Below are 18,517 nucleotides of genomic sequence, written 5' to 3'. Positions count from 1 at the left end.
GAATGCAAACAAGGCATTATAACTGACAGCAATAAACTTTAGCAGTTTCTTGGCACAGTCAGTTTATCATCTCTCAGACTCTTCTGTACCATGCAAGGGCAAGTTGACTTAAGTCATGTTACTGATGCCACGCTTCAGGATACAAGTCAGTGACGGCCACAAAATGATACGTGTCAGTGAAAACCACAAAATGCCAAATCCTGATGAACCACATAGAGACAGGTTGTTCAGAATATGCCCATTAACTGATTTATTGTTGCAGAAGTTTCAGGCAGTTCCTCAATCTCAGATAATCAGTGTAGATGAGAAGATGGTCCCTAAGAAACTGCAATCGGCACAAACAATATTTGCCCAATAATACAAATAAAAGGGGCTATAAAATATTTGTTTTATATGATACAAGAGGTAAGGTACATAATTTTGAGATTTAAAAGGGCAAAATAATTTCAGTTGCAGATACAGGTGCAAGTCAGAACACTGTTCCAGATCTGAACACAAGTCGTTTTTGATAACTGGCTTTCATCGGTGAATTTTCTAGTTGTATTGCAGGTGGTTCATTTATTAGGAACATTTAGACCAAACTGTCATTTAGGTTGCAAATTTTCAACTTACGCTAACCTGAAAAAATTGGGAACAGATGCTTTTGAAAAGTGAGACTAAGCGTTGAAGCCTGCCAGCATATCTGCATCTGCACGAATATGGGATACAACAAAAAGACATTTATGGGTACCGTGTCCTCCTATAGTCTCATTACACGATAAATTTATGTGAGGAGTGGATTATTTTCTTAATTCACTTATCTCCTATTACAGGGTATCCATCAAATGGAGGAAAAATTGCTGTACATTGTCTTTCCATTTGGTAGATCTGTAAATTCTCAGTTGCTACATTGGTGGGACTGTGAATTTTAAAATTTTCTGTGATAAACAAAATAATCTACCAGAATTCAAATCCAGAATAGAAGAGATACTCCACAAATGTGGAGAGGACATGACAAAAGGTGGCTGGCCATCAGCTATTACTACAAAGCAAGAAGCATCAGAGCGGTACAAAACCAGTTCCAGGTAAGTCTATCCAAATTTGTGCAGTATGACGTTGGTCTCAGGTTACAAACATAAGGTAAAGATATGAAATACCAAATTGTTAAGGACAGACAGTATTCGTGTGTAGAAAGTGCAATTGTTTACCAGAATTTCACAAATTAGTCTCTATTGTATTATAATACAGCTAGTTAAAATTTGTTATGTATTTTCTTTTCAACCATGTAAATCCTATCATTATATCATCAAAATGTTAAATTATCTTTTACTAAATTAAGTATTCAACTTCTAAAACACCTGTTGTCGCAAGTACGACATATTTAATTATACTTGATACATATAATATATGTTAGAGTTGACATTTATGAACTCTTAATGTTTCATTACTGGTTGCAAAATATGATTCTTTTTACCTGTGGAAAGGGTAATACAATAATATTGGTATGTTGTTATTCCAACCTGGACATTCTATTGTTTGACTGTTTTGTTTCTTTTGAGTATTATTTTTTTCTTTTTTGATAGTGTTAACTGTGCTGTGAAATAAAACATTGTAGGAGTAGGTTTTACACAGGGACAGACCAATTTTGTTGATTTGTCTATGCTTTATTAATAGCCCTTAAACATTCAGCTGTTCATATAAAATATTGAAGATTTCTTTTAGGTTTGAAATGATTTAAATTATACAAAAATATGCTAAAAAGATTTTTGTTTAAATAACAGAAGAGCTGATGGGATTTATCCAGTGGTAACAACACTACCACACAATTACTGCAATGCCTGAAACTACTCATTCAGGCAGAAAGTAGTGTTGTAGGTTATAAATTACACTTACGTATTTCAGCACAACCACAAAAGAAATGACTACAAGAGATTAGAAGCTCAGACATATGCAAGCAGTTACATTATACACAATATTTTGGTGATTTAGCCTCAAAGCTGGCCCAATCCAAATGAGTGTTTGCAGATAGGCAGCTTTAAAATTATGATTGCACCATGAGATTCCAGTATTAAATACTGTTCCTTCCTGTGTCTTTGTCAGTCCACTATACTGGACAGACAAAGGAAGAGAGAGAGAACAACATTAAGCATATTACGATGTAGGATGGCATTAGAGTGAAGAAACGAACCATAATGTCTCAACTCTGCCATCAGACACATCTAAGCACAAATGGAAAATACACGTTATAACAGTTTAACACACATTATTTCACATTTCTATTACAAGTAATGTTATCTTCAACACTCCTACGACAGTCTCAACGAACAATTCAAAATTTAGTAGGAAAATTAATGCATTCCCTGATGTTTTGCAAGCAGAGACATAACATAAAATGTCAGAATAAGGATGATTTCGCTAAAAAACTGGTATACCAGCAAATTGATTATTCTTTTTTAAAATAAGTTATAAAAGGTACATACATTGCAGAACCTATCTCAGAATTCATTTTTTTTCTTCGCACTGAATTAGGCATAATAATGAAATACATATGAATTAATCACTGTTCTACTGTCAATATATTTTAAGTAAGGCTACATCACAGGTATGTGATGACTGTTAAGAAGACAGTCAACACTACTCTCGCATTTATTAATACCACACTGTTGATAAAACTGTGTTATTTGTATACTAAGAACTAATCGATATACATGACACATCACCTTTCAATACGGGCCACTCTTTGGTGGCAAAGATTCACCTGGGTCAATTGGTATTTATACAGTATGCGACTAATGCCAAACTAAGCGGGGTATTGAGGAAGAATTATAGTCCTATTCTGGAACTGTCGGTCTCTGAGCTTATCCACTTACAGACATTGTGACACACATACAATTTTCCACAGTTAACATTTAAATCCTTATATCCGGATTTCTAACCATAAAATGCATCTCATGTTTCAATTTACTCCACCTACCTTTAATACGAGACACTTTTTCTAGGAATGTAAACGAGAGTTGTATTATATAAAAACTCTGTGAAATATCTGATACAACATTCTTCCAGTCAAAAGAACATATCCACACTTGGTAAAACAGTTACAAATATTTGTTATTAGTATCTAAATATCACCAGAATATTTAAGACTTAAAACTAATAAACAAAACAAAAAGAGATCTCCTAAAATGCTTCCAAAATTACCTTAACATGATAAATCTTTTTAAGTAAATGCAATAAAATGAAACACCCTGTGTAAAAACATGGTTTTACAATACAGCAAGAGCAAATTTCAAGTCATCATAAAGTACACATCTTTAGTCAAAATCTTGACTCGCATTACAATAATGTAAGAAAAATTTGTTACAATGGTGTTTTTCTCTCGCTGTAAGAAAATTTGTTTACACTAGTGCACAGGAGGTACACAGTTGACTAGTTCCCGTCTCATTTTAATACAAATAGCTGTTATACCTAGGTACATTAATGGCACTTGCTTTGTCTTTCGGATTCATCTGGTTGCGGTATCGGTAAGCGACGACGGCTGCAATTATCTGAAAACAGAATTTGAAACTGCCTGTTAGAGAGAAAATATGTATTTATAACAATACTAGTAAATGTTAAGGACACAGATTCCATGACAGTAGTTCTTTACGTTATTTCTTTTAATATGTTCAAAGTTAAATATGTTTTCAGTTTTTAGAACCTTTTTATAAACATGAATACTCTGCAAGCCATTATCTGGTATTCCATAGGATCATGTGTCATCCCCTCTCCCACATTCTCATTGCTGATGCGCTTATGAATAAACTGAAGAAAAGTCAATGTCTGTACGCCTTCACATGTGACTTTAAAGTGACACGTCTTTACACTTAAAAACAAACATTTATTGAGACAGTAAAACTTGAATAATGTTTTCCAAAACTAATTACATCTCGAGACTTTATAAGAGACACACCAAATGATGCAGGACGCCTACAGTAATTAGTGCTTAACCTGTACTTTACGTTATGAACGGTTCATGCCATTTAAAAAATTGTTGATCGGATGTTAAACACGACCCTCATTCGGGACGCCCTTCAACGTCTACTGACACCGTCGGTGTCAGGAATGTCAACAAAATTGCGTGCGCCAATCGAAGACTGACTGTCCGAGAGAATGCAGAAGAATGTAACATTTGTGTTGCATCATATCGTGAAATCTTGACACAGCATCTTAGAATGCATCGTATTGCCGCCACATTCATCCCGTGGCTCACGAGTCAAGAGCTGGAAGACATTCGCTTCACAATCTGTGAAGGGCTGTTGGATCGTGCAAATGAGAATGAGGTGCTCCTTAAGAAAATTATAACTGGCAATGATATGTGGGTCTAAGGTTATGATGTTGAGACCAAGGTTCAATCTTCACAATGGGTCGGGAAAGATTCTCCGGGGCCAATAAAAGTTCATCAGGCCAAATGCCAAAGCCGTGTTGATAGTTTTTTTTTTTTACTTTGAAGGAGTAGTTCATCACGAATTCTTGCTACAGGGACAAACTGTTAATTGACGGTACTATTGGGACCTGTTGCGATGCTTGCGAGAAAGTGAGAGAAGGAAACAGCCTGAAATGTGGTGAGAGAATTCACGGCTCTCGCGTCACAATAACACACCCACACATTCATCTCTGCACAAAACAAAAAATCACTGTGCTGCCTCATCTTCAGTACTCTACAGACTTGGTCCCTGCGGACTTCTTTTTTTTATTTCCAAAGTAAAAAATCCCGTTGAAAGGATGATTTGCAACGATAGATGAGATAAAAGAAAATTTGCAGACAGCGCTTCACGCAATCGAGCAAGAGGCATACCGAGACTGAGCAAGAGGCATACAGAGATTGCTTCCAGAAGTAGAAACAGCATTGGGAGTGGTGTATCAATTGTGATGGAGAGTATTTTGAAGAAGACCGTGCACAATAAGTAAAAGGTAAGGGTAGAAAAATTTTGTGGGCTAAGTTCTAGAATTTTTGAACAGATACTCTGCAAGCCACCCTACAGTGCATGGCTGAAGGTACCCTGTAGCACTACTGGCCATTTCCTTTCTTGTTCCAGTTGCAAACAGAGTGAGGGAAAAACAACTGACTATATGCGGTCAGCTTCAAATTCCAGTTCTCTAAATTTTCTCAATAGTGTTCCTCGAAAAGAGCATCGCTTTTCTGTCAGGGATTTCCATTTAAGTTCCCGAAGCATCTCTCTGACACTTACATTTTGTTCGGACCTACCGCTAACAAATCTAGTAGCCTGCCTATGAATTGTTTTGATGTTTTCCTTCAATCTGGCCTGGAACGGATGCGAAGCAATCTAGCAGTATTCGAGAATAGGTTGCACCGGCACCCTATATGCAGTCTCCTTTGAGATAAAACACGCTTTGCTAAAATTCCTTATAAAAGGATCAAAAAGATGGAATAGGTGTCGCCCTCAGCCAGAGGTGAAACTTGATACTATTTTATAATATTTTGATTTTGCTTAGTCTAACATTGCTGCAATAAACCTGTACATTTCTACACGTAAAACAAAATGCGCTGGCTGACTGACTTAATCGCCCATCCCAAACCGCTATGGATAGAAACTTGAAATTTGTTGAGGGTGTTTATTTTATACTGCAGGCATCATTTAAGAAGGGGTTTTTTGAAATGCCGCCCCTATAGAAATAACGAATGAAAACTTTCTGAGTATATATATCATACTACAGCAATTTGAAGTTGGAAGTACAAAAGCTTGTTTCTAAGTCAGAAATAAAGAAATGTGTTTCAGCGTTTTTGGAAATTCAACCCCTGAAGGGGTCAAATAGTGGGTGAAAGTTTTTTGAAAATAAATTGTTACAGAACTACTGAAGCGTTGTTAAAACTAAATCTGTGAATATTGGTATTTGACTTCACAGTTAGAAATAAAAAAGATTGTGGTCTCATGTTTTTCAAGATTCAGCCCGTAAAGGTGAAAACTTTTAAGAAAATGTTTCATTATGTCTGGTCTCTGCAGCCAGAGAACAGAGACTGTAGTCAAGTGAATGTAAGTTGCATCTGCATGTGTGCGTCACCTGCAACATGTCACAATACTAAACTGATGTACAGCAGTAGATGCTCAATGAAAGATGAAGCACCATGTAAGTACATTATTGCTGAATTTATGAAATGACATCCAAAATTACAAATTAGCGTGTGTCCATCACCTAATGTCAGTCGGCAATCAGTAAAAATGTGGAAACGTTCTGCCCTTTAGACGGTGGACTATTTAGTCGTTGACCTATTCAGATGAGCTGGAATGAAAATCCTCTGCAGTAGTTGTAACATATCTTGCAACTGGTTCACACTTCGCACTTAAGGATCCTTTATATGCTCAGATGTTTGCACTCAATTGTCCAGACAGACAGTGTTTCGGCCTGTGAAAAGTATGGCAGCACTCGAACTGATGCAGACGAGATGAAGCGCTTTAGTACTGTATATAGAGGCATGAAATATTTCTGGAAACATATGGCTCAACGAAGGTGATATCTCAGCAAAAAATTTCATATGAGCATAGCTTCTGCCAGTTGCTTTAGCACCTCGATTTTATTGTAAGTCTTTTATAACCACTTACTGATTTTCTCATCGATGTCAATTCTCCTTATATACAGTGTAATATGCCACAAGAAAAAAATCTGCTTTGTCCTAGATACTTAAACCAGTACTCTCAATTTCTAGCTCCTCGAAAGTGTTACGTATTTTAGAAGCCACTCTTTTGGTGATCTTCTATGTGCTTATCCTTATCTTTTTGTAACTTCTGAAGTAATAACGCTATACAGAATAATCATTTTATACACAAATTTACTTAATTTGGCCACAGCCAGTGAATACTCTGCACTCTCAGACTACTGATTAGGGACTGCAAGAGAGCTGCATCGTGGTCAGAAGGTGTAAATGCGAACTGGATACTCCAGACCAGATCTCCAGACAGTTGCAAACAGTCTGCTCCGACAAACTTGAATGTGTAAAGGCCCCATTATGGATTCAACATTTCCTATCACTTAATTTCTCTGACTAAAAGGGCTGTCAATCAGTTCAATGTTATAAGTGCACCTCTGGGTGGGAATATAAATCACTAACAGCCACGATTTGTAGTGGTACAGTCTTGTCCATCTCTCAATCTGCCTGCATTTAATCACTGATATGTTTGGCAAATAGAGCGTTCAGAAGAAGCAATGGCCAAGCTGCCCAGAGTGTCATTTCAGTCCAGAATACAAGGCAGCACCGAACCTGGATCAAAATGCAGTGTTTGCAGGATGTACACCTCACTGAAAAACTGTCACAGAATGAGCTCGGTTGCAGCAGAATGTTGTGGACGGCGCTCTGGGTTAGCAGAAGACTACTCATTTTCGGTAAGTGATTTAACTCCCCATGAAGCCTACAACAGATTAGAGCTAATAGTGAAACTGAGGAGAAAACTCGTAATGCTAATACTGAGCTATAAAACTAGCACTATAGTCCTCATTAAAGGGGATCATGTGAAGGGGTCCAATACCGAAATGCACAGCTTCTGCTGTCAGCTGTCCTTAATTGGCAGTTGATGAAAAGTCTACACCGTTGACCCCTTTTCTGCTCAACTGTATCACTATTACTCCAATCGAGCACACAACAGTAGCTTTTCGAGAAGATTGCACAATACCTACTCCAATTAACAAACATTCACCTGCAGTTATTTGAAGTTTTAACTTTCAGTGCAAAAACCCAACTTTTCATCTATGACAAGCTGACATCTTAGTGTAAGTTTACTAAAAGTAATGTAACTCTCAGAAAGTTATTCACTTACCAATAACTGAGCATGTGCTGAAAACGTTACACTTTTGAACAATTTAGTGATGTTATGTCATACGATAAAACACTTTTGTTACAATCACAACTAATTCTACGCTGAACAGTCCAAACCCTTGACCTTAAATTGAGACTGTGGGTTTAGTAAAACTGACATTATGAACACATGACACTTTGCCAATAATTACAATGAAGGAGCAGGTTAAATCTCAACTATATAGAACATTATGAAAAAAGTAAGTACACTAAACCATCCACCGCTGTTACTAGCCACCCATACAGAGTTACGCCAGGTTAACAATTATTTTGGTTATACAAAATTTTGAGGAATGTGTACAGAAAGTAGTTAACAGGAATGAAGACACACACCTGTCACATCAAGTGTTTCAGTCTGGCAGTCCCAAAAGGTGAGCTAAAAATTCTCCATCACAGGAACCTAACCAGTTCTGCCAGTCAATGACACTGATAACTGACTTTTGTGAGGAATTACAGCTTTTGTCTTATATTCACTTTAATAATCCTTTGGAGAGACAATGATCTTTAAGCATTAAAAATGGAATTTTAAAATGTTATGTGGCAGCATACAACTTTTTATAACTATTGGGTGGTTATAACTAAAGTGCAGCTACTTGTGGAGGTCCAGTACGGGCTGTAATTATCATACGGCAGTGAAATTTCGTAGGTACGATAATGCGAAACAGGTTTACACAGGAAAAAAATTGTTCCAATTTCGGACAGCAGATGCAATATGGCACTTTACACTGTCTGACGATAAGACATCCGCACAGTCATTTGACACGCTATAATGTGAGTGAATAGTATGGCTACCTAGAAGGGAGATCGTGTAATGTTAGTGAAACTGTTTTATGTAAAGTGGAGCAATTACAGTGCTGCACTGAGAGAGTATCATCAACTGAAAGGTCCGAGGAGAGGCCCAATGTCATTAAATAGTTTAAAGAAGATACCATATTTACTCGAATCTAAGCCGCACTTTTTTTCCGGTTTTTGTAATCCAAAAAACCGCCTGCGGCTTAGAATCGAGTGCAAAGTAAGCGGAAATTCTGAAAAATGTTGGTAGGTGCCGCCACAACTAACTTCTGCCGTCGAATATATGTAGCGCTACACAGGCATGCTTTGCAGGCACAAAGATAAATACTGGCGCCAAAACCTCTGCGTCAGTAAATAAATTTAAAAAAAAAAGTGTAAGACGAGCTTTTTTCTCCGCCCTGAGTTTCGACCACTGTATTTTCATACATTATCCAACGAAGTAAACACAAATTCCGTGTTGTTCATCTTCGTATGTAGCAGCATTTCAATGTACTACGAAAATCCGACTGGCAAGACTATTTGTGTTGTTTGTCAATATGGCCAACTCTACGTTCTGAATTTTTTCCTACCTGTGAGAAGAGATGGTTGCTAATAGGAACTTTTATGAATTGTGAATCACATGCAGTATTGTCTTCAACATAAGAATAATACGAATATAAACATTTTGCCATGTATTCTTTCGTGTTTGCTGCTATCTCATTTAAATCCTGCCTGCCTAATAACATACGAAACTAATGTGAGACATCAGCAAATGCGGAAGAATATACGTATCATGTCATGTTTATCTTCGCATTATTCTTATGCCTAATAGTGATACAATCAGAAATGAAGCACGGCAATTGACTAGATTTTTAAATCTAAGATGACTAATTTCTGTGCAGAATGTAATGTACGAAAGAGGCATCTGCAAAGATTTTCAAACGGAGAAAAGTTTTAGCTAAACTTTCGTTCAGAACATCTATCATACGCAGTCTATTATTTGGTTCTTGTTGATCATTATCAAAGAAAGCAGCAATGTAAGTAACAACAAATAGCAGTCTCTTGCCATTGGTTCGCTAATGAGACAATTCCTCTCTCTCTCTTTTTTTTTATTGTAAGCGGCAGTAGCGCGGACAAAAGCAAGCCATGCCACGAGCGGCGACAGGTCGTAAACACATCTTATCGGAATGCGACAAACAATGCATGACACAGTACAATAATGCATTTCAGCCTTGAGTGACGTAAACACCTATAACAAAGAGAACGGCACTTATCAGATCAAAGAAAAATAAGCAACCGATTCAAACCAGACGAAGCACGCCTGACGCATAGCAATGGCTACCTGGTAAAGCTTAACTGCTAAGCTTACGACTCAAACCGAACTACTGTAGCTGTATCGTCATGTATTCTACCTAAATTGTTTCTCATATTACAATAGACCAACTTTGTTTCGATTTGGAGGTGCGGCCTAAAACTTTTCTCTCCCCTTGAATTTCGAGTCTCAAATTTCAGGCGTGGCTTAGATTCGGGAAATTTTTTTTCCCTTGTTTTTGAGTCTCATTTTTCAGGTGCGGCTTAGATTCGAGTGCAGCTTAGATTTGAGTAAATATGGTAATGCAGTTCTGAAACACGGGTCAGCTCAGTGGGTAACGTGAAAGACGAAGGCGTACTATTACGGTGGAGGTTATAGATGAGGTTGCTGTCGTTGTAACTGACCGAGCAGCCCCGGGTAGTACTAGTGCTCGTGCAATGTCACGAGAATTGTCCCACCACGTGGTCAACAGTACAGAAAACCTTTACAGTTTATTTTACAAGACCTAGATGGTGCAGTAGCTGAGACCTCATTATCTGCAACATTTTGAATTTGCTTTGGTTTCTGGCACGGATCAACGTCGATGACATGGGGCAGACTAATATTCTACAGAGTGACAGTATGACAAATTGTGTCTTGTGCCAAAGAGCCACTGCACTCGCCGTACGTAACTGTGTCGTGTGCATTCTCGGTCCATCCTTCTTTGAAGAGAACACATCCAGACAGCCTGTCAGCTGTATCACGACCTCTGCATGAAATGGACTTCTGCACTGAACTCTGCAAATCACACTTAAGTGCCTGCCAGAGGGCTCATCTACCCAACTTCACAATTATTCTCTATTATTCCACTCTCGAATAACGCGGAGCAAGCTCCAATTTCCATAATTTTATGATGATGATTGTTTCTCCCTATGTAGGTCTGTGCTAACACATTTTTGCATTCAGAGGAGAAAGGTGGTGATTAAAATTTTGTGAGAAAATCCCTATGCAATGAGAAATGTCTCATTTTACTGATGTGTGCCCCAAATCCCATAGCACGTCTGTGACATTCTTTCCTGTTTCTCGATAATACAAACTGTGCTACTCTTCTTTGAACTTTCTCGATGTACTCTGTTAATCCTATCCAATAAAGAACCCCACGCCGCACAGCAGTACTCTAAAAGAGGATGGACGAGCAGTGTAGGCAGTGTTTAATAGGTCTGCTACACCTTCTAAATGTTCTGCCAATAAATCACAGACTGTTGTTCGCCTTACCCTCAACATTTTGTGTTCTTTCCAATTTCAGTTGTTCATACTTGTAATTCCTAGGTATTTAATTGAATTTACAGTTGTCAGATTTGATTGAGTTATTGTGTACATCAAGTTGAATGGATTCCTTTTGCAATCATGTAAATTACCTCACACTTTTCATTATTTAGGGTCACTTGCCAATTTTTGCACCATACCAGTATCTTTTCTAAATCATTTTATAATTTGCTTTGATCTTCTGATGACTTTACTAGACACTAAATGACAGCATCATCTGCAAACAACCTAAGACGGTTCCTCAAATTACTTGTGGAAAGCCAGAAATTACTTCTGTTTTACTCGACGACTTTCTGTGAGTTACTGTGAATTGTGACTTCTCTCACAAGAAATCACCCATCCAATCACATACCTGAGGCAATATTCCACAAGCTCATAATTTGATTACAAGCCACTTGACAGGTACAGTATCAAAAAGCATTCTGGAAATCCTGAAATACGGAATCAATTTGAAATCCCTTGTCAATAGCATGCAACACTATGTGTGAATGAAGAGGTACTTGTGTTTCACAACAACGTTTTCTAAATCTATATTGACTGTGTCAATAGACTGTTCTCTTTGATGTAATTCATAGTGTTAGAACACAATATGTTCCGAAATCCTGCTGCACACTGACTTTAACGAAATGGGGCCATAATTTAGTGGATTACTACTACTTCCTTTCTTGAATATTAGTATAACCTGTGCAACTTTCCAGTCTTTGGGTACAGACCTTTTGTTGAGTGGGTGACTGTGTATGATTGTTAAGTATGAGGCTATTCCATCAGCATACTCTGAAAGGAAACTAATTGGTATACAGTCTGGACCAGAAGAATTGCTTCTTTTAAGGGATTTCAGTTGCTTCACTACTCCGAGGATATCTACTTCCAAGTTACTCATGCTGGCAGCTATTCTTGATTTGAACTCTGTAATATTTACTTCTTCATCTTTTGTGAAGGAATTTCGGAAGGGTGTGTTTAGTAACTCTGCTTTAGCTGCACTGTCATTCTCATCAACTGTATTTCCACTGCTATTGCAAAGAGAAGGCAATGATTGTGTCTTGCCACCAGCATATTTTATATACATCCAGATTCTATGGATTTTTGCCAGATTTCGAGACAAAGTTTCATTGTAGAAACGATTATAAACATCTCACATTGAAGTTCGCAATAAATTTCGAGCTCCTGTACAAGATCGCCAATATTGGGGATTTTGCATTCATTTAAATTTGCCATGATTTTTTCATTGATTTTACAAAAGTGTTCTGACCTGTTTTGCATATCGAGGAGGATCAGCTCTGTCGTTTGCTAATTTATTTGGTATAAATCTCTCAATTGTTGCTGATACTATTTCTTTGAATTCAAGCTACATGATCTGGTCTACATTTATATTGTCAGTTTGGAAGGAGTGGAGATTGTCTCTTACAAAGGTGTCAAGTGAATTTTTATCTGCCCTTTTTTTTTTCTAATTGGTATATTTTTCGTTTATTTTTGGCCGATTTGTGAGTTATGGTACTCATCCTCACTGCAAGAACTCTGTATTCACTAATCCCTGTATCCGTTTTGATACACATAATTAGCTCAGGATTATTTGTTGCTAAGAAGTCCAGCGTATTTTCACAACCATTTACTATTTAAGTGGGCTCACGAACTAACTGCTGAAAATAATTTTTACCAAACATGTTTAGCAAAATTTTGGATGATGTTTTATGCATACCTCCAGAGTTAAACGTATATTTTTTGCCAACATATTGAGGGTAAACTGAAGTCGCCAGTGACTAATTGCACGAGTTACGTACATTTTTGAAATTAGACTCAAGTTTCCTTTGAACATTTCAGCAATTATATCGTCTGAGTTGGGAGGTCGGTAAAAGGATCCAATTATTATTTTATTCCAGTCGACAAGAATGACCTTGACTCACACTAACTCACAGGAACTACCTACTTCAGTTTCATTACAAGTTAAACTACTTTTAACAGTAACAAACACGCCACCAACAACTGTGTTTAGCCTATCCCTTTGAACACCATTGGGTGCTCTGCAAAAATTTCAGCTGAACTTACCTTCAGCTTTCAGTGCCTACAACAATTTGAGCATCGGTGCTTTCTATCAACCCTTGGAGCTCTGGTACTTTCCTAACACAGCTACAACTAGTTACAACTGTTATATCGACGGTTCCCGGATATACATTCTTCCCGTGTTCGATTTGCAACCATCTAGACAAAGGCCCTTCCGTGTTTCCCTGAGATCCTCTAACCTGCTACGCCTGTAGCTGCCTTTGCACGTAATGGACTCCTGACCTGTTTAGCGAGACATCCTTGTGCAGCTTGTGATACCTGCTTTGGAAGAATGCAACTGTGTGGAAACCAATGTTCTCATGCAAGATGGGGCAACACCTCATGTTGCTTGCCCAGTGAAAGATCTGCTTAATACAACCTTACACAAACATATTATCTTCACAGGTTTTCCAGGTGCGTAGTCTGTAAGATCACCTGGTCTAAATCCGTGTGACTTTACTTTTGAAAGAAACATTCGGCTCTCTACCTGATCTGAAGGCCAGTATACGGGAACACATCATTTAGGTTCCCTCAGAACTGCTGTCAGCAATCGTCTGACGGATACAGCCTCTCGTCGACGTCTTCGGTGCTTGTACTGAATAAATTGTTTAAGCGACAGTTAACAATAAAACTGACATTACGCCTTTCTCACTTGTTTGATCTTTTGTGCCCGCATTACGTCCGTAAAACATTACGTGTGGAAACATTTCTGTGCATCTTTCTTTATAGGAAAAAATTAGCACCAACTATTTTCCAGTGGATTCCGTAGAAATGTTGGAACACGTGAGGCAATACTGACCTTACGACTTTAGCATTTGTAGACTTAGAGAAAGCTTTTGACAATGTTGACTGGAATACACTCTTTCAAATTCTAAAGGTGGCAGGGGTAAAATACAGGGAGCGAAAGGCTATTTACAATTTGTACAGAAACCAGATGGCAGTTATAAGAGTCGAGGGGTATGAAAGGGAAGCAGCAGTTGGGAAGGGAGTGAGACAGGGTTGTAGCCTCTCCCCGATGTTATTCAATCTGTATATTGAGCAACCAGTAAAGGAAACAAAAGAAAAATTTGGAGTAGGTTTTAAAATCCATGGAGAAGAAATAAAAACTTTGAGGTTCGCCGATGACATTGTAATTCTGTCAGAGACAGCAAAGGACCTGGAAGAGCAGTTGAACGGAATGGACAGTGTCTTGAAAGGAGGATATAAGATGAACATCAACAAAAGTAAAACGAGGATAATGGAATGTAGTCGAATTAAGTCGGGTGATGCTGAGGGAATTAGATTAGGAAATGAGACAAAGTAGTAAAGGAGTTTTGCTATTTGGGGAGCAAAATAACTGATGATGGTCGAAGTAGAGAGGATATAAAATGTAGAATGGCAATGGCAAGGAAAGTGTTTCTGAAGAAGAGAAATTTGTTAACATCAAGTATAGATTTACGTGTCAGGAAGTCGTTTCTGAAAGTATTTGTATGGAGTGTAGCCATATATGGAAGTGAAACATGGACAATAAATAGTTTGGACAAGAAGAGAATAGAAGCTTTCGAAATGTGGTGCTACAGAAGAATTTTGAAGATTAGGTGGGTAGATCACGTAACTAATGAGGAAGTATTGAATAGGATTGGGGAGAAGAGAAGTTTGTGGCACAACTTGACTAGAAGAAGGGATCGGTTGGTAGGACATGTCCTGAGGCATCAAGGGATCACAAATTTAGCATTGGAGGGCAGCGTGGAGGGTAAAAATCGTAGAGGGAGACCAAGAGATGAATACACTAAGCAGATTCAGAAGGATGTAGGTTGCAGTAGGTACTGGGAGATGAAGGAGCTTGCACAGGATAGATTAGCATGGAGAGCTGCATCAAACCAGTCTCAGGACTGAAGACCACAACAACAACATTTTCCAGTGTAAATTGGTTTCACATTAATGCATTAGAACATCTACCAAGTTTCGCTGCCATACGGTAATCACAGCCTACACTGGACCTCTGTGAGTAGCTGCACTTTAATTATAACTGTCCAGTAGCTGCAAGAAATGAACATTTTAAAATTCTGTTAGCATACTAAATAAACAAATTTCATGTTTGCATTGATTTACAGCTGATTTATTTCACCTCTTGTAGCTTATCTGTAAAACACTGAGGAGAAGATGTTAAATTCAATCAAAAATGTCTACGTTCTGTTTGTAGACAGATGACATTTTTGTCAAGTGCGCCCATAAGACATTACCCGATCCTCGAATCACATCTGTGTTTGTGGGGCTCTTCACTTCGTAATCCAACTGAGAGAAGAGCCATTTATTTTTTTGGGTATACATACTGGTGTCTATCACCATCTGTGGTGTCATCTGCAACACAGAACTCTAACAATTACAAATGGTGACGGCCTTCATGAGACTGATCAATTTTTTAAGAATGCATAATTGCCCCTCCAAACTCGAGTCTTTACAAATAAAACCTCTCAGTAAGCTACGAGTCCTGAAAGGTGAGGTAGTTATTTTATTGTCGTCAAACCGAAGGCCAATCTGAATACCACAGTGCTCTGCAAGGCAAGCTCTTACTGCAGATGCTAAGCTGCTGCCTTCCTCTGACCTTTGAACTGACCGACCCAGCAAGTTGTACAGTTTAACATTCACACAACCCAAAAATTTTCACATTAATTAACACTACCAAAGGTGAAAGAAGTGATAAGTGACACATTAAAATCCTAGTGCTGACCTGGGAAAAAACTCGAGACCTTTGGATACGTACACCCGGAAAAGTTTTATCGAAGCAAGTAGCACCTGTCACACTACATACTACTTGTTTTGAGGTATAATCTATTTCATAACAGAGCAGCACAACTTTAACAGTGCTGTCTCTGCCCATTAACATCCACAACTGACGAAACAAAGTCTTTGATACTATATGTAGATTACCTAGTGGTCCGAGTCGATACATTACTGAAAGGAATACGTTACGACCGACGGAAGGACTAAAATTTCATCAATTAGCCCTGTCTTCTAATACGTATTGATACACAAAATGGCAGAACGTGACAACACAGTTTTTACACAATTTTGTGCAGTATAAATATGGCAATTACTACAAAAAGACTGAACAAATAAAATATTTGGCATTTTTTGTGCAGCTGTCTGTCAATAGCTATACTGTGCTTAGTCCAGAGAAATTCTTGTGCATCATAAGAACCCATTTTATAGAACTGATTCCAGCACTAGCAAACTAGCTATGGTAGTAATTGCCTTTCTGAAAGGCAAAAGCAAAATTCACAATGAACGTTTCTGTCAAATATCTTACAACAAATTCTACTCATTGAATGCAATTGGAAGGTAGGGTAAACTGATAACCTGACATCACAGACCACCAATTTTATATGCTCTATCAAATATTTACAAACAGGAGTAGAAACAATATTTGGAAGGCAAAATTTTAGTTCGTCCACTGAATTTTGTTCTTAGTTGCAAAATAACTCAAAATAAATAAATGCATTTTCTCCTTCACTGTCAGTGCAATACTAAGGTAAAAACTTTTCCATTTTGTTGTTTTCTTCCTCCATTTCACATTTCTGATGCCCCCCCCCCCCCTCCCCATATCAGTTTTAACCAGTCAAAAAACAGTGGAGCATCAACTATTGTCTATTGTTATAGAACAGCTTTATTCTAAGGTGCAATTTCAGACAACCTTTACTGCTATTATTAAAGCCTGAAATTCAGTCTTTGGAAATACTGGCTGTTAACTTCTCCCCATCTCGTCCTCCTCCTCCACTTACAATTCCGTTCCCAATCTGTTCTTTCCTTATGTAGGTCGTCTCCTGCCTTCTGCACGTCACAGACTTTCAAATAATTATAAATTCAATATGTTATCATCATTCCACATGTCACATGAAGGAATTCCAGTTTCTGAACACTAGTGCACTGTGCTTGATACTTCCTGAGAGAGAGACTCCTGCTGGCACACAACATTGTGAATGCTAACCTCTGGGACTGCCAAGACAGACAGGTGAGTTTTGATATGTGGAAGACCTTAGCTTAGCTTAGCTTAGCTTAGTAGTTAGTTCTCACCCGGCAACCAGCAGCACATTACTCTAGTGGGTTAGAGGAAAGCACTAGGGTTAGCTCGTGGGTCTTTCTGGTTCCTGTAGCGAACCGTCAACCAGACGCCGAGAAACTGCAAGAGAAACCACAACCGTTATTACGTGCAACTGAGCTTGTGTGCAAATACCTCGAGACTGAACACTTCCCGTGTCTGCGTGGCACAGGAATACGAAAACACTGACATTTGAGGACTTTGCGTGCACATGCCACAATTTTAGATTAGTAACAATTTACACTGAAGCATACAAATATTGAAGAGGAAATGAAAAGAGCTTAACTGTTTTCACTATTGCCAAATACAAACAGATAAAATACTTACCTGTTCAGAGTTTTGACAGCAGTTCTTTTCTCAAAAAAGATAAAGAAATGACAGCTTCCAAAATCAAGTCTCACTTTTTCCAGATAACAGGACAGGATGAAAGTTGACTGGAACTTTTTACTGGCTCAGGAAGGGCAGGGCAGACACCGCGAGGGCAAGACAGGCAACAGAATGGGAACACATTTTAGGCCATAACTTCTCATTGGTTTGTCTGAAATTCTGTACAAAATACTCCCTCTGTCAACCTCAGCCCTACACCCACATAATGATACGTATCGTATGGCTTTTTGACACACACAAAAAATATGTTGAATGTATAGAATAACATGTATAACACAAAAACTTGCAAACCTCTAGGCTATTGGTGTAATTATCAACTCTGGTAGTCGCCAGCTGGAAGTCTTAAGGTCTACCATTCTAGTGGTGGCATTCTTCTGCGATGTGTCTGATGGTCTGTGGTTCCCAACAATTGCCAAGTGGAGATAGTCGCTTAGTCCATTTGCGTAAAAAATAAGCACATCTGCCATATTTGGTTCTAATTCTTTTTAGCGCAGGCCACATTCTGCATTGCAGGTCAAATCCTGATTTTTTTTTTGGGGATCTATGGCACATTACTATTTTGCTTGAGTCCATGCATTAGTAAGGTTGGACAATTTTCCACAGCAACTCCTGCCCCTTCAGTTGTTGGTCGTCTAGAGCAGAGTAATTTAAAGTCTGCAACATTCATATCATGATGGACTGGTAGATTTTTAAAATAAATGGTCTTTTGTACTCGTCTGTGAGAGCATTTATGCGTCATCATCGAGGGGATGGAATGCGGCTCAGTGCCAGTAGTCACTGCATACGGCGTGATTCGACAATA

At 38.3% G+C, this 18,517-nt stretch overlaps 1 protein-coding gene across 2 annotated transcripts in view; it reads right to left on the bottom strand.

Moving 5' to 3' along the window:
- Window positions 1-1,622: 1,622 nt before the first annotated feature.
- LOC124718821 (tetraspanin-31) overlaps window positions 1,623-18,517 on the bottom strand; it is a 59,884-nt gene continuing 42,989 nt past the window's right edge. The window contains exons 6-7 of one of the 2 annotated variants that reach the window (XM_047244440.1): window positions 17,304-17,409; window positions 1,623-3,524 (exon numbers count right to left, since the gene is read on the bottom strand). In XM_047244440.1, coding sequence (XP_047100396.1) covers window positions 17,335-17,409 — 75 coding nt within the window. In that variant the 3' untranslated portion in view covers window positions 1,623-3,524; window positions 17,304-17,334. The remainder of the gene's footprint in view (window positions 3,525-17,303; window positions 17,410-18,517) is intronic. The other variant, XM_047244439.1, reaches the window with a different exon arrangement.

This window comes from Schistocerca piceifrons, chromosome 10 (genome assembly GCF_021461385.2).
Source record: "Schistocerca piceifrons isolate TAMUIC-IGC-003096 chromosome 10, iqSchPice1.1, whole genome shotgun sequence".
NCBI lineage: Eukaryota > Metazoa > Arthropoda > Insecta > Orthoptera > Acrididae > Schistocerca > Schistocerca piceifrons.
This window is presented reverse-complemented; position numbering and strand designations above follow the sequence as displayed.